Source organism: Bolinopsis microptera, chromosome 8, assembly GCF_026151205.1.
Source record: "Bolinopsis microptera isolate Bmic1 chromosome 8, MBARI_Bmic_1.0, whole genome shotgun sequence".
NCBI lineage: Eukaryota > Metazoa > Ctenophora > Tentaculata > Lobata > Bolinopsidae > Bolinopsis > Bolinopsis microptera.
The window spans coordinates 7,818,965-7,834,494 of NC_087079.1; the positions used below are offsets into that span (position 1 = coordinate 7,818,965).

Consider the following 15,530-nt stretch of genomic DNA (forward strand, 5'->3'; position numbering starts at 1 on the left):
TGGAAGATTAATTTTGGTCGGAAGAAGCCCACAGCAGGAAACGTAACAAAACAAAATTTTGTATTTTCCAGACTCTGTCCCATTTTCAAATAAGAAAATTTCAACAGAGAGAACTTAAACAAACTAAACAAACTAAACATTCATCAATCGTTCTATTCACTGGACCCATTACTTTTCTTATATCAACATTTTGGATTGTTTCAGACGGAAGTCCTATGCCAGATAATGATGAAAATAAAAAAAAGAAAGATCATAACACGTCGAAGAAAGACACTGATACTTGTAAAGATAGGGAAGTTGTCAGTAAAGATTGTGGTGAATGGAAATCGCAGGGATATTGTGAATCACGTAAACAAGTTAAAGAAATATTATGTAAAAAGACATGCGGTGCATGTGGAGGTTAGTTATTGTTAGTTTGGTTCCATTACAGTGTTCTTGGATACTTATATACTTATATACTTATATACTTATTATACTTATATATACTTATATACTTATATACTTATATACTTATATACTTATATACTTATATACTTATATACTTATATACTTATATACTTATATACTTATATACTTATATACTTATATACTTATATACTTATATACTTATATACTTATATACTTATATACTTATATACTTATATACTTATATACTTATATACTACCATGACTATCTAATTTGTAATAGTTGTCCTGTTACTGTAAAACAGTAATGGCTCTTGAGCCAGATAATGACAGAATTTTTATGCCAGATAATGATGAAAAGAAAGTGGAAAATATTGATACTGATGAAAAGAAAGGAGAAAGTATTGATAATGATGAAAAGAAAGAAGAAATGATTGATAATGATGAAAAGAAAGAAGAAAGTATTGATAATGATAAAAAGAAAGAGGAAAGTATTGATAACGATGAAAATAAAGAGGAAATTATTGATAATGATGAAAAGAAAGAGGAAAGTATTGATAATGATGAAAAGAAAGAGAAAAGTGTTGATAATGATGAAAAGAAAGATAATAACAAATCAGAGAAGGATACTGAGTCTTGTGATGATAAGGAAGGTGCTGATAGGTGTGGTAGATGGAAATCAGAAGGATATTGTGAAACGAATATAGAACTTAAAGAAATATTCTGTAAGAGGACATGCGGTTCTTGTGAAGGACTAACCCTCAATGAAGGTTAGTTATTGACAATTATGTCAGTATTTTTATAGACATTTATTCCAGTCGCAAGTAACCTTGTTGTTTTTACTTTTTTTTCTTTGCTTTTCGAAGTCATAAAGATAACCGTTTACAGACTTGATTACGTACAAACTTTGTCGAACAAATGTCCAAATGAGCATGCAGGATGATCTGTTGATTTACATCAAATTTATAAACACTTTAATTAAAGTAGCCTGAAACTTCTCCATGTCAGGCGAAGAGGCCAAAGTTGTGCCGAGGTCTCAATACATTCATACAGCCTCCTCGAGCCTGAACCAAGGTAATTGATGATGGTATGAAACCGACTTGAGGTATTAGTCAAAATCCCGAAGAAAATTGCAAAATCATATTGTCCCATTTTCTGTCCCATTTTCAGTTTTCGAAGATGATATTTCAGGGATCGAAATTTTACAGTTTTGAAGGAATTTCTCGCCTGCAACCAATTAGTCAGTCAACTATAGGTGGGAAATGACACGATTGAGGCGCTGTAAGTTTAATTTCGGTCAGAGGAAGCCCACAGCAGAAAACTTAACAAAACGAAAATTTGTATTGTCCAAACTCCGGTCTCCGTCCCAGGCCTGATTAAAGTATGAACCAGCGGGCGACGTACAGAAGTCTTGTAGGAAGGTCAACAGTCTAGTAGTTATACAGTAATACCCTGATTTACCGCGGAGTTCGGGGAAAGGTAAAAGGCTCGGTAAATCGGGGTTTTGATTGTTTTCATTTCTATTATGTTTACCCCTAATCTGGGGGAAGGAAATGGCTGCAGTAAATCGGGTTGTGCGGTAAATCAGATCGCGGTAAATTGGGGTTTTACTGTACTTATATTGAGCAAAGTATTGACGTTAAGTTACTGTTATTTCTCAATCTACCTTTTTAAAACTCTAGATGAGGGCACAGAACTGGAGAACTAGAAGAAAGTGAAGCTTGGAGGGGACGGATCTTTTAACTCAAATGTTCCTTTTAAATTTAGTTCCTTGAACTTGTTCGGCCCAATTTAACAAAGATTTATCAAGATCGAAATTTGAAATTTGGGTATCCGTGTTGGGATGGTAAGCATCAAATATCAATCAGTTAATACTTATGGAAATCGAACAAGTTTCACCCAATAAATACTATTTCAAATTAAAGAAGGCCTCACCCAATAAATACTTATAGAAACTAAACAACTCCTCACATCCAGGCGATCAGATAAATTGTAAAGATAGGTGGTCAGATTGTGTTACTTGGGATAGGAAGTGTGACTCGGATGGTTATACTGACTACTGGTGTGCCAACACGTGTCAATCATGCTCAAAACAAAGTTAGTACGTCACATATTAAAGCACAGTTAGCATATTTAACATATTTAACATATTTAACATATAAAGAAATAAGCATATCTTTGAAGGTTCAACAATTCTAATCACATTTAACTATCTTTTTATCATAAAAACTATTTTCATCTCATTATGCTGATTGTTTCCATCCGTACAGCTGCTCGTTGCCCAAATATATTAATTGTATGCCCCTTTTTTGAGTAGGAAGTTTAACTTCACTCTATTTCAGAGGAAGAAGGAGTGGGACTATCAGGTGCTCCAACTCAGTCGTGTCAGGATACTGTGGCTAGAGCAGTCTGTGCCATGTGGAGGTCTAAAGGATTTTGCGGGAGTCGAACAAAAATTCGAAACATATTTTGCAAGAAAACGTGCGGCAGTTGTGAAAGTGAGATGAATGGTAGAATAAACTGCTGTTGCTATCTTAAACGATAGTCGGTAAAGCAAATGAATTTTCCATTAATTCTTAAAATATGCTACACGTTAAAGAGTAGGTGGTTTTATTTTAGCCACTTTTGTTAGAGTCGCAGAAACTTATTTAACTTCCTTCTTATTGCAGAAACAAGCTCGGTATCAGAAGATAATGATGATTATGATTGTAAAAACTTGGACGATCTTCGCTGTCCTGTCCAGAAAAAGTACTGTACCACTGACGAGGTTAAGAAACTGTGTCCGAAAACTTGTGGAACTTGCGGTTAGCATATTATCTTCTCATAATAGTGATATTACCTTGTTAGTTTTGGTTGATCAAGGTACCACTTTTTTTTCTTATTTTTAAAGAGAGGCTGGACCTGGTGGTCCAGGAGAGGATAACATAAAGATGCTTTGCCTGCCTCTGAAGTCTGGGTGTAGCATCCCTGATGGATACCGGTGTAAAATGATATGTTAAGGTACCAGTGGTGTGAACTTACTGTGGAGTTGTTTTAGTCTTTATTAATGTCCAGAGAGAGTGACGTGGACCACTTGTTACGTGGACACGTTCATAAAAAGGTGGCACTAGAGATTGATTTTTCACTGCCAAAATTGTGTGAAGCATTTTAAAATACTTGTATCTCAAGGAGTATGCTATGAAAGTTAACCAAATTTTAATATGTGGTCCAAAAAGAGTCAAATGTCACATAATTAAGTCATTCATCTCTTTAAATCTGTTAATTGTGCAGATATGAGCCAGAAATCACAAAATATTCATTTCTTGCACCTCTAATGATGAATTTACATTCTGTGAGTGTGTCCTGCTTCTCAATGTGATTATTGAACCTTTCTGAGATAGTTGAGTGTTAAAAGTGCAAAGAGTCACCGGTTAAATGTGGAGTTATGATGCAATTATCACACATAGGGTTAATTCTGACTAAGTATTTTAGAATGATGAATGTGATATGAATATCAACGGAATGATTGTAGCAATGAACTCTATCAATCACAATTATATCATGCTAACTAATATTTAGAGAATTTAGATGATTAAAAGTGCCATAATGAGTCAAAAATCACATAAATGAGCATGTATTGAAATTATGCTGTATCAGGGGAATGTATCACTTTTTGGCTCTATATCAGGTTTGTATTCATAGTAAATATGCAGTAATTTGTTGTGACACTTGTTTATGGTCATGGAGAAGTTCGTTATTAGAGTAATAGTGGAATCAATAATCACAAAACACTAATTTTAAACTGAGTAAACTAGGCAAGTACTTTTACTACTCAAGCCATGATAATTTTGTCTCCATAATGTGACAAATGAATCAATCAGTAACGTATAATACTTAATTGAATTTTTGAAATGTGATTATCGATTCATTACCTTACCTTTCAAAATGTCATTACAACTTGAACATTACATATGATTCAATTGTCACACTTTAAAGAAAATTACATATTTGGTAGCTAGATTTAAGTGATTTTTGAATCATTTAAGCACCCAGATCAAAAATTATCGCTCAAAGGCCTTCAATATGGTATAAGCTTAGACATGGATTCAAAAATCACATAATAATAATCATAGAATGGATATAAATTGTCATATCGTTCACTTAATTTAAGGATAACTATAGTGTGACTTAATAGCGCACCTTTAACGAAAATGTGACTTTTGAATCATATTAATTGGTTTTAATACTATTGAATACTATTTTGTACCCTAAAAAATGATAGAAAGCCAATAAAAACGTTAGATGATTCAATAATCACTGCTCAAAATAGGCTCATTTCCAACGTTTAAGTTGTGATTTTTGACTCATTTTGGCACCAATAACAATTTCAGATAAGACATTCCATTCCTTACATGCATTATAGTCACCATATCAATTTTGGCTTCTTTGTGAATATTACTTTTCAGATTATCTAGTGTTGATTCATCTTGCATTTCTAATTGTGTGACTTTTGACTCATTGGCACACAAATAACGATAACTCCTGTGATATAAGCACTAGAGACTCCGTGATTTCAGGATCATGAAATTTAATCGAATTTCTAAAGGTATAGATAGACATATCAACCAACAAAGAGTAATGACTATTTTTAAAACGCATTTTAAAAAATCAATCTCTAGTGCCACCTTTTTTTGAACGTGTCCACGTGAGGTTGAGAAAGTTTGATAACGTCATCATCTTCTTTTTTCCTCAAAGTTAAACTGCCAAAATATATCGTGCTACTTACCCTATATGAGTCTGTGGTCTGTACTGAATTACCTAACAGAGTTCACACTTTCCTATAATTTATCAGATTACGAAGTTTATTTAGGTATTTATTTTGCTGTTCGATAATCAAGGTGACTATATTTCAGGTAGAATTCCCAAACTTGTTGCAAGGAAAGCTATGAAGAATAACGATTGTCAGGATGCAGATATATACCGTTGCCCTTTCCTAAAAGCAAAATGTGCCAAAACAGATGTACACACTATGTGCCCAAAATCATGTGGAATTTGTGGTAAGAAGTTTTAATTTATATCATGTAACTGCTGTGATCCATTACAAGAATAAAAGACTGGATCACAGATTATACACGTCCTGATATAGAAGTCCTGAAACGCTTTTACCTACATCATATTTCAGGAATAACCGGTTTGCAAAGTGTGGGCTCTGGAAAATGTGGAAATAGAGTGCGCTACGACGTTTGCGCTGTATGGAAAGCAAAAGGAATGTGCGATCCTAAAAATAGTGGATATAGATCAAATGTCAGAGGAAAGCTTTGTAAGAAAACATGCAACTCCTGTGAAGGTCTGTCCTGTTTTTTCAAATGTATTTGTTTAAAGTTGTAACAAGAATTTCGCTGCGGTTAAACCACGCACGATCAATTTTCCCTACGATGTACTTGTACCATTAATTCTTTTGAGTGAAAAGTGTTACTGGAAAAAAGTGCAACATAATTAAATACTGTGTTTTTTATAAATGAGTGGGATGCATGGTAAAAATTGACGAATGATTTGACCAATGTAGCGCCGCGCATCAACAATAAATCCCATAAATGAATCCAGAAAATTGCGGAAAATAACTTTGCGAAGGAGGAATTTCTAATTTAAATCTGAAACTTGAAAGTTTGTCTTAAACCATATATTTAGATATTTGTGAATGTGACCTACGAGCACGGATAATATGTCGGATAACTTTTGAGGCATTCAAAATTGATCAGGCAACTATCTGTTTTCTACACATACAAATCTTCTTGTATCAACGTTTTGGATTATTTCAGACGGAATTCTAATGCCAGATAATGAGGAAAAGAAAGACGAAAGTATCGATAATGAGGAAAAGAAAGATGATAACAAGCCGAAAAAAGATACTGAGAAAAGTAAGATTCTAAGCAACCAATTTTGGAATCTCAATTTTTCACCTCTCACTTTTCTCTTAAAATAAAATTGTCACCATTTAGTTTATTTTTTATTTCCCTAAAGTTAATTGATCTGATTATTATATGAACTTTGAACTTAATCTCTCTCTATAAGATTCAAGTAGAACTGAACCAGACAACAACAAGAAAGAAAGTGACGGAAAAGGAGGGAACAATAATAACAACGGAGATACTGATAAATGTGAAGATTTAACTACATATAAAAGCAGATGTGGTATCTGGAAATCAAGAGGATTTTGTTCTCGTACAAAAATTAGAGAAAGTTTTTGTAAAAATACGTGTGGTACATGCAAAGGTTAGTTTGGTTAGTTAAAATCCAGAAAATTGTGGAAAATAACTTTGCGAAGGAGGAATTTCTAATTATCTGAAACTTGAAAGTTTGTCTTAAACCATATTTAGATATTTGTGAATATGACCTACGAGCACGGATAATATGTCGGATAACTTTTGAGGCATTCAAAATTGATCAGGCAACTATCTGTTTTCTACACATACAAATCTTCTTGTATCAACGTTTTGGATTATTTCAGACGGAATTCTAATGCCAGATAATGAGGAAAAGAAAGACGAAAGTATCGATAATGAGGAAAAGAAAGATGATAACAAGCCGAAAAAAGATACTGAGAAAAGTAAGATTCTAAGCAACCAATTTTGGAATCTCAATTTTTCACCTCTCACTTTTCTCTTAAAATAAAATTGTCACCATTTAGTTTATTTTTTATTTCCCTAAAGTTAATTGATCTGATTATTAAATGAACTTTGAACTTAATCTCTCTCTATAAGGTTCAAGTAGAACTGAACCAGACAACAACAAGAAAGAAAGTGACGGAAAAGGAGGGAACAATAATAACAACGGAGATACTGATAAATGTGAAGATTTAACTACATATAAAAGCAGATGTGGTATCTGGAAATCAAGAGGATTTTGTTCTCGTACAAAAATTAGAGAAAGTTTTTGTAAAAATACGTGTGGTACATGCAAAGGTTAGTTTGGTTAGTTAGAATCCAGAAAATTGTGGAAAATAACTTTGCGAAGGAGGAATTTCTAATTATCTGAAACTTGAAAGTTTGTCTTAAACCATATTTAGATATTTGTGAATATGACCTACGAGCACGGATAATATGTCGGATAACTTTTGAGGCATTCAAAAGAGATCAGGCAACTATCTGTTTTCTACACATACAACTCTTCTTGTCTCAACGTTTTGGATTATTTCAGACGGAAGTCTTATGCCAGATAATGACGAAAAGAAAGACGAAAGTATCGATAATGAGGAAAAGAAAGATGATAACAAGCCGAAGAAAGATACTGAGAAAAGTAAGATTCTAAGCAGCCAATTTTGGAATCCCAATTTTTCACCTCTCACTTTTCTCTTAAAATAAAACTGTCACCATTTAGTTTATTTTTTATTTCCCTAAAGTTAATTGATCTGATTATTATATGAACTTTGAACTTAATCTCTCTCTATAAGATTCAAGTAGAACTGAACCAGACAACAACAAGAAAGAAAGTGACGGAAAAGGAGGGAACAATAATAACAACGGAGATACTGATAAATGTGAAGATTTAACTACATATAAAAGCAGATGTGGTATCTGGAAATCAAGAGGATTTTGTTCTCGTACAAAAATTAGAGAAAGTTTTTGTAAAAATACGTGTGGTACATGCAAAGGTTAGTTTGGTTAGTTAGAATCCAGAAAATTGTGGAAAATAACTTTGCGAAGGAGGAATTTCTAATTATCTGAAACTTGAAAGTTTGTCTTAAACCATATTTAGATATTTGTGAATATGACCTACGAGCACGGATAATATGTCGGATAACTTTTGAGGCATTCAAAAGAGATCAGGCAACTATCTGTTTTCTACACATACAACTCTTCTTGTCTCAACGTTTTGGATTATTTCAGACGGAAGTCTTATGCCAGATAATGACGAAAAGAAAGACGAAAATATCGATAATGAGGAAAAGAAAGATGATAACAAGTCGAAGAAAGATACTGAGAAAAGTAGAATTCTAAGCAGCCAATTTTGGAATCCCAATTTTTCACCTCTCACTTTTCTCTTAAAATAAAATTGTCACCATTTAGTTTATTTTTTATTTCCCTAAAGTTAATTGATCTGATTATTAAATGAACTTTGAACTTAATCTCTCTCTATAAGGTTCAAGTAGAACTGAACCAGACAACAACAAGAAAGAAAGTGACGGAAAAGGAGGGAACAATAATAACAACGGAGATACTGATAAATGTGAAGATTTAACTACATATAAAAGCAGATGTGGTATCTGGAAATCAAGAGGATTTTGTTCTCATACAAAAATTAGAGAAACATTTTGTAAAAATACATGTGGTACATGCAAAGGTCAGTCCGGTTAGTTTGTTTAAGTACTCTTATAATACTCTTTCTAAAACTAGCTGCACGAATCTGTCACGGAAAAATAATCTTCTAGAAGCTCTCATTTGGTGGATAATCTCATTATTTTGATCAAACCGGTAGGCGGTAACGTAAGGTCGGAAAACTATAAGTTGGCGATTGTCCATATTTTACAGAAAGAATAATATGTCTACGAACATAGATACATGTATATGCATTTTACTCAGGAGCAACTTTGGTAGATAGCGTTTTCAGAACAGTAGGGTGGTATGGAGTTAAAGCAATTGATTGGTCTGTGTGATTAAGTTAACATTTTGAGGAATTTATCAATCGTTTTATTTACTGGAGTTGGACCCATTACTTTTCTTATTATACATATAATCAACATTTTGGATTGTTTCAGACGGAAGTCCTATGCCAGATAAAGATGAAAATAAAGAAAAGAAAGATAATAACAAGTCGAAGAAAGCCACTGAGACTTGTAAAGATAGAGCAGATGTCAGTAAAGAATGTGGTGAATGGAAATCGCAGGGATATTGTGAATCGCAGAAACAAGTTAAAGAAATATTATGTAAAAAGACATGCGGTGCATGTGGAGGTTAGTTATTGTTAGTTTGGTTCCATTACAGTGTTCTTGAATACTTATATAGCCCCCCCCCCCCCCCCTTATATACTTATCCATAGACACAGTGTTTCGTCCTATTAGGACTCATCAGTGTGGATCAAATCATCAGGGATGGTTTTGCTGATGGCGGGACCAGATTACTGGTCCGGGACCGCGCCACTGAGCCACCAAGCCCTTAATGATGAAGGAATTACATAGGTACCACAGTGCTCTTCAAACTCATTACGAGTTAGGAGCTTTGCATTTAAGCTAAGCGGTGATCTATTCATTCCCTATAGAGTGCTCAAGCTTAGTAAACTAGGCAAGCATATTTATCCACATACTTATTATACACTTATATTATATACTTATATACTTATATACTTATATACTTATATACTTATATACTTATATACTTATATACTTATATACTTATATACTTATATACTTATATACTTATATACTTATATACTTATATACTTATATACTTATATACTTATATACTTATATACTTATATACTTATATACTTATATACTTATATACTTATATACTTATATACTTATATACTTATATACTTATATACTTATATACTTATATACTTATATACTTATATACTTATATACTTATATACTTATATACTTATATACTTATATACTTATATACTTATATACTTATATACTTATATACTTATATACTTATATACTTATATACTTATATACTTATATACTTTATATATACTTATATACTGTAAAAGAGTAATGAATTTCCTAAGCCAGATAATGACAAAAGTCTTATGCCAGATAATGATGGAAAAAAAGTGGAAAATATTGATACTGATGAAAAGAAAGGAGAAAGTATTAATAATGATGAAAAGAAAGAAGAAAGTATTGATAATGATGAAAAGAACGAAGAAATGATTGATAATGATGAAAAGAAAGAAGAACGTATTGATAATGATGAAAAGAAAGAGGAAAGTGTTGATAACGATGAAAAGAAAGAGGAAAGTATTGATAATGATGAAAAGAAAGAGGAAAGTATTGATAATGATGAAAAGAAAGATGATAACAAATCAGAGAAGGATACTGAGTCTTGTGATGATAAGGAAGGTGCTGATAGGTGTGGTAAATGGAAATCAGAAGGATATTGTGAAACGAATATAGAACTTAAAGAAATATTCTGTAAGAGGACGTGCGGTTCTTGTGAAGGAGTAACCCTCAATGAAGGTTAGTTATTGACAATTATTTCAGTATTTTTATAAACATTTATTCCAGTTGCAAGTAACGTTGCTGTTTTTACTTTTTTCTTTGCTTTTCGAAGTCATAAAGATAACCGTCCGCAGATTTGATTATTATGTACAAACTTTGTCAAACAAATGTCCAAATGAGCATGCAGGATTATCTGTTAATTTACATAAAATTTATAAACACTTTAAAAAAGTAGCCTGAAACTTCTCCATCTCAGGCGAAGAGGCCAAAGTTGTGCCGAGGTCTCAATACATTCGTACAGCCTCCTCGAGCCTGAACCAAGCTCCAGGTTGTAAGGATGCAGATACTAAGTTTTGTAAACACGTTAAAAGTGAATGCTACGAAAAAGGAATCCAGGAAATATGTCCGAAAACCTGCAGAGTATGTCAAGCAAAAAGGAAGGATAACGAGCGAAAAGAAGGTTTGTGGAATTAAAAATGTGTCTATATAGCTCTTTTATTATATTTAGGTACCATTGCTAGAAGGAACAGTGTACCATTATTGCTAATCGGTCACGAAGGCCAAGGGTCGCCATTCGCTGTTTTCCGAAGAGTCAATCACATAAATTACGCAAGCACGTTATGCAAAATTTAACAGTTTCTTGGATCCCTCAAGCTCATAGTTAATTCTCATTTTAGGAAGATGTAATGACCAGTCTGTTGACTGTGCATTTTTCTCTGGCTACTTCTGCAAAAAGTTCCTAGAGGTGGCTAAAATGTGCCCTGAAAGTTGTGGCGTCTGTGATCAAGGTATTTGAATAAATGTTGCAAATTGTTGCAAATTTACCCCTAACCTGTATAATTATTGAGGGTTATATTATTAGGTATATTATTAGGCATGTATAATGTATATATAGTATATTAGTATATAGGGTGTTCCTATTATCCATAACACGCTCCAATTTTGTTTGATTCAGTCTTTCACATTCAATTCGCGTTACTAAAAATCTTTCAGACAATGGTCTTGATGAATACTCCTTGAGTTCAGTAGTTGGTAAGTCAGATTGAACAAAATCAAATACATGTAGTTAGATCTTACTTTATTTTGCTGTTCATGTTGCCTAGTACTATGAACTTTTCAATAAATTTGGACGTTAGAAGTTTTCATTGTTCCTGTTGAAGTTTTGTTAGTAATTGTCTACATTCTTACATTAAAACATTTTCAGGCGACACTTCCAGTCCTTTGAGAGGTTTACGGCTCCACTTGGAAGTGCCAGGTATGCAATTGCAGGGAAATTGCGAGGGGGGGGGGGGGGGGGGGGGTCTTCATCAAAATTCTCTCGAAATTGACTTTGTAGTTGTTTCTGATGGAGGGGAGTGATATCTATCAGCTGTTTTTGTTCCCATGGAATAATATTGTTCCTAGCCGAAATTATTGCCAATCAAAGGTCAGCGCTTATGTGTAATTGTATTGCGCGAGCGATTCCCAATCGCGCGCCCTGAAAATCGAGTCTAAAAATCTATCTTCTCCTACATTTTTGAGTAATCACCCTGAAACTTTTAGGATATGTTCTAAGGACCATATTGCCGGTCAAAGGTCACCAATTACTCATTTAGCTGAACTTTGACCGGCAATAATTTCGGTTAGGAACAATATTTTTCCATGGGACCAAAAACAGCTGATAGATATCACTCCCCCCCCCCACAAAGTCAATTTCGAGAGAATTTTGATGAAGACCCCCCCCCCGGCCCCCTTAATTATATAATAACAAATGTTAAGTTCAATTTTCAATCTAGAAATTACCAGTACCTATCCAATCATTTCTCTCATGAATTACTATGACAGAAATCTACATTGCATTGTCTGGCCTTGACGTTCTAGCTTATCCATGTTTCTGGATATTTTGTTGATACTTGAGTTCTTCTCTCTACCAAATCTATGTCATCATTATTTTTTTTTCAAAATTCAAATTTAATGGTTAAACGATTCTACAATACAGGAGTGAAGGAATGCCTCCGCGAAGGTGTATCATTTGTCGGGTCTCCTACAGCAAGATATGAGGAAGTTACAGAAACATCAGAGTGCTACACTAAGTGCGCCACTAGAGCTGGCTGTGTTGCGTTCTCTCTCTATAAGGACACCGGTTCATGCATGCTGAAGAACGCTTGGCTAAACCCTGAACCTGTTACTAACCATGAGGCAAAGGATGTCGTTTCCGCGTCTATGGATTGTATTTTAGACGCAGTTGGAAAAGTTGATAAGATTATTTACAGTAAGTTTTACTTGAACATTGCTAATCATTGTATATGTTTATTGTCTAGATCAAGAAATTATATCATTGAGAATTCTTAACAACCTTTGAAGTTGTATAAAGGGGACCAACTTCTAAATTTTCAGAGTCTCAAAAAGAGAAAGTTCCGTCAGGGGTAAGCGAACAACCTCCTGTCCCTGATAGTTTTATTATACAGTCCTCAATAGGTGAGAAACACTTTTCTCGATACTTCTCAATTGAGGTTAGAGGGGGGAAGGGTAAATATGTATTTTTGGTTTTCACATGCATGATATGACCGCATCAAAATTGGACCTTGCGTCAAAGTTTAAGGTTTACCTATTATTACTAGTAAAACTTAAATTAAAATTATAATTTAACTTGTTTAAGTTTTACTACTACTAGTAATTACTGCAGCTCTGTCACATAAGTGACAACTGAAAAATACATGTTTACCCCTCCCTCTGGCCTTAAATGAGTGATGTAACTCAAGCGTAAATAATTAATTCAAAATAATACTCGAACTTGTACTTTTGAACTACTTTCACTTGTTAGAATGTATTCACAATGCTTGTATAACATTTATTTGGTATTGTTTCCAGGCCGGTCTAAAGGATGCGATCTGAGTAGATTGCCGGATGTTTTAGGATTCTATCCTGATAAGAAAACTAACCTTGATGTCGGGGACTCCGTGATCATGTATTGCAAGACACCTCCTACAAACCCTAAGCTTGTCGATTGTTCTGCTCACGATTCCATTTCATTCTCGGGTTAGTGAAACAATCATCCCAGCCCAGGGTAGCGTGGTGGTGAGACTCACACCACGGATCGCTATTTTAGACCAAGGAATAGTTCTTTGCTCTTTATCTGGTTATCTATTGTATGTCTGAACATTTATCAAAAAAGGTAATTGAATTTAATAAGTAAATTAAGGCACAATCAGGAATTAGATTCAGTCAACCATAACCAATGAGAAGGACTCAAAGGAGACATATTTATGTTCGACATAATTCCGGTGACATAAATGATTTGGGAACGAAAATATGGGAATTTTTACCGAAAACCACCACATTTTGTACCCCAAATTAAATCATGGTATTTGGGATTTTTTTCATCTCCTTATTTTACAAAAATGAAACCCAATATTTGAGAAAATTAAACACAAAAATCTTCTCTGATCAGCTGTTTCATCTTGTAAACAATTTCTCCGGAGCCTTTGAAAGTCAGCCTCAACTTAACTTATAATCCTCCAGAAGGTATAGGAGACCGACAGTGTTTGTTATCTTCCACTAATCCCGAAATTTCACCGCCGTGACCATTAAAGTAGTGACAGAACTTGCTTATTTTTAATGGAACGTGTCTAAAATCATTTTTAAAGCTATTCATGATCGAATAATCGTTCATTATTGGTTTGATGAATAATATTTATAACTTACTATATTGATGATTTGATAGTAAATCGATAAAATCATAATTAAGGAAAATACGTGAAAAATAATTCGGGGGAAATAATGATACTATACGTGAAAATAAATTTTGGTAGTCCGAAAATATGGTTTTTTCCCCGAAAAACCACCGACTTTCGCACCATTTAAATATGTCTCGTAAGGTAACTACAATACTTTTAACCAGATTACCCGGTATGTGAGAGTAAAGATAAGAAGTTTGAAGAGGACAGACGACGTGACGAGGTAGAAGATGTCGACACCTGGGAAACTCAATCGTGTTATAACTACGGGGGAGTGTATCCTGGGGGTACTCTCAAGGTTCAACTCAGGGTCCGTACTCTTGCTATGTGCCAGGTAAGATCATATACAAATAAAACTTGAGTGCGCCAATTGTTTCAAGGATTATAAATTGGACACCACGGTGAGAATCTGTGATAATAAAATGTTGAATTAGATAGCTTCATCGTCTAAATCTTACAGCGAATGTGCGAGAACAGAGGGGGCTGTGTAGCTTTCACAATAGTCCAGCGAAACTGGATGTGTATCTTGCGAGGCCTGGAGCATGGAGAGCTGGAGAAAACTAGTCGGCTTGCTAGAAACGGGGACGTGGTTTCTGCTAGCATGGATTGTATCAGAAAATCCTCAGATTATAGTTCCAAGTGACTAGTACTTCATCTCATATTACATCATTTCAATACACACTATAAGGAACCTCGGTTGAAATCACGACCCGCGGCCGCCTTATACCATTCGTCACCTATCTATATCTTTAGTGATTAATGAATAATAAACGTTAAAAATCTAATATTTCATTTCATATTTGATAAGCACTTCCATGTGACTTAATAAGGTTTTTTAATACATGTAATTAATGTATAATATGTAGTTATATGGTTTTAAAGATTTATACACTTTTAGTTGTTATTGGTTTCATGTAGTTATGATTATCTCTTTCGATATTCGTAAACACTTCAATATTTGCAGACATCGCATTCAAAATCACGGAAAAATATAGTCATATAATAAGTATAACAAATAAATATTCCTTATTTTATAACAATACCTGGCTGCCATACAGATACACCTCTATATACCGGGCCTCTCGAGGGAAACTAAAAGTGCACAGTATAGACAGACGCGTTTGTCCAGAGTTTCCCTCTTTGCTTCTGAAATTTTGTGTTTGTGATAGGACTAGGACGGTAGGATGCAAGTGTGGAAGTGATAAAGTGTAGAAGTAGTGAAGTGTGGGATCATTTGAGCCTTTCTAAACCACACGTGGTTTCAGAAG

At 34.0% G+C, this 15,530-nt stretch overlaps 2 protein-coding genes across 5 annotated transcripts in view; both read left to right on the forward strand.

The window, feature by feature from the left end:
• LOC134819524 (uncharacterized) overlaps positions 1–15,153 on the forward strand; it is a 35,920-nt gene extending 20,767 nt beyond the window's left edge. For 2 of the 4 annotated variants that reach the window (XM_063829493.1, XM_063829494.1), the window contains exons 16-38: positions 205–399; positions 753–1,175; positions 1,414–1,479; positions 2,383–2,502; positions 2,748–2,915; positions 3,075–3,209; positions 5,298–5,441; positions 5,567–5,731; positions 7,582–7,680; positions 7,835–8,035; positions 8,271–8,369; positions 8,524–8,733; positions 9,140–9,334; positions 10,142–10,564; positions 10,803–11,006; positions 11,224–11,334; positions 11,540–11,578; positions 11,751–11,801; positions 12,525–12,797; positions 12,923–13,003; positions 13,397–13,564; positions 14,427–14,596; positions 14,723–15,153. In XM_063829493.1, coding sequence (XP_063685563.1) covers positions 205–399; positions 753–1,175; positions 1,414–1,479; positions 2,383–2,502; positions 2,748–2,915; positions 3,075–3,209; positions 5,298–5,441; positions 5,567–5,731; positions 7,582–7,680; positions 7,835–8,035; positions 8,271–8,369; positions 8,524–8,733; positions 9,140–9,334; positions 10,142–10,564; positions 10,803–11,006; positions 11,224–11,334; positions 11,540–11,578; positions 11,751–11,801; positions 12,525–12,797; positions 12,923–13,003; positions 13,397–13,564; positions 14,427–14,596; positions 14,723–14,905 — 3,923 coding nt within the window. In that variant the 3' untranslated portion in view covers positions 14,906–15,153. The remainder of the gene's footprint in view (positions 1–204; positions 400–752; positions 1,176–1,413; positions 1,480–2,382; positions 2,503–2,747; positions 2,916–3,074; positions 3,210–5,297; positions 5,442–5,566; positions 5,732–7,581; positions 7,681–7,834; positions 8,036–8,270; positions 8,370–8,523; positions 8,734–9,139; positions 9,335–10,141; positions 10,565–10,802; positions 11,007–11,223; positions 11,335–11,539; positions 11,579–11,750; positions 11,802–12,524; positions 12,798–12,922; positions 13,004–13,396; positions 13,565–14,426; positions 14,597–14,722) is intronic. The other 2 variants (XM_063829495.1, XM_063829496.1) reach the window with 2 other exon arrangements.
• Positions 1–15,530, forward strand: part of LOC134819529 (thrombospondin-1-like) — a 45,730-nt gene that overhangs the window by 2,918 nt on the left and 27,282 nt on the right. The gene's annotated exons all lie outside the window — the stretch shown is intronic.